Here is a 790-nt window from a genome sequence, read left to right on the forward strand (position 1 = left end):
AACACCATCGACGGAGTCGGTACAGCAACGCTGTTTGTAGATCGTGTTTTGCGACATCACGGACTACCAGAGTCTATTGTCTCCGATAGAGACCCTCGTTTCACGAGTAAATTTTGGTCGACTATGTTTAAGGTGCTCAGCACCAAGTTAGATATGTCGGCAGCGGATCATCCGCAGACCGATGGCCAAACCGAAAAGGTGAATCGCGTCATCGAAGACATTCTTCGCAGCATCTACGCTGAGACGCCGAGGCGCTGGAGCGCCATGTTGCCACTCGTAGAGTTTGCACTGAACAACGCAGTGCATTCGTCTACCGGCTACACGCCGTTCTACGTGAACGGGCTATTTCACCCACGCGGCCCGCTGACGCCGCCATCCCATAGCTCAGGGCTTGGTGGGGGAGGAATAGCCAAACGGCTAGCTGATGCCGGCCCCTCACCATCCGTAAAGAAGTCAATGACTTTTTGTACTAGACTGAGTGTCCTACGACACGTTCGCGCTGCGATGGTTGAAAGCCAAGACCTGCAGAAACAATATGCAGAAGAAAAAGGAAATGGCAAAGTGGAAAGCTTTAAGGGCGGGGACCTGGGTTTATAAATTCAAAAAACCTTCCTACACCTGCAGCCTCTGCAATCTTCATGACGAAGCTTCGTCCACGGTTTATCGGACCGTCTAAGGTAGTGGCCAAATGGGGCCTGGCGTTCACGCTGAACCTTCCGAAACAGATGCGCACCCACCCGGCGTTTTACGTGGGCTTGCTCAAGCCGTACCGGGATCCGGCGCAAGTGAA

At 53.2% G+C, this 790-nt stretch overlaps 1 protein-coding gene across 1 annotated transcript in view; it reads right to left on the minus strand.

Annotated features, from left to right (window-relative positions):
• Positions 1–469: 469 nt before the first annotated feature.
• The window catches only part of PHALS_09530 (hypothetical protein F443_00770), a gene marked incomplete at both ends in the record, with an annotated part of 2206 nt that continues 1885 nt past the window's right edge, over positions 470–790 (minus strand). Inside the window, one exon of the mRNA XM_024723848.1 lies at positions 470–522. Within this exon, the coding sequence (XP_024571777.1) occupies positions 470–522 (53 nt within the window). The remainder of the gene's footprint in view (positions 523–790) is intronic.

Source organism: Plasmopara halstedii (assembly GCF_900000015.1).
Source record: "Plasmopara halstedii genome assembly, contig: Scaffold_42, whole genome shotgun sequence".
Lineage (NCBI taxonomy): Eukaryota > Oomycota > Peronosporomycetes > Peronosporales > Peronosporaceae > Plasmopara > Plasmopara halstedii.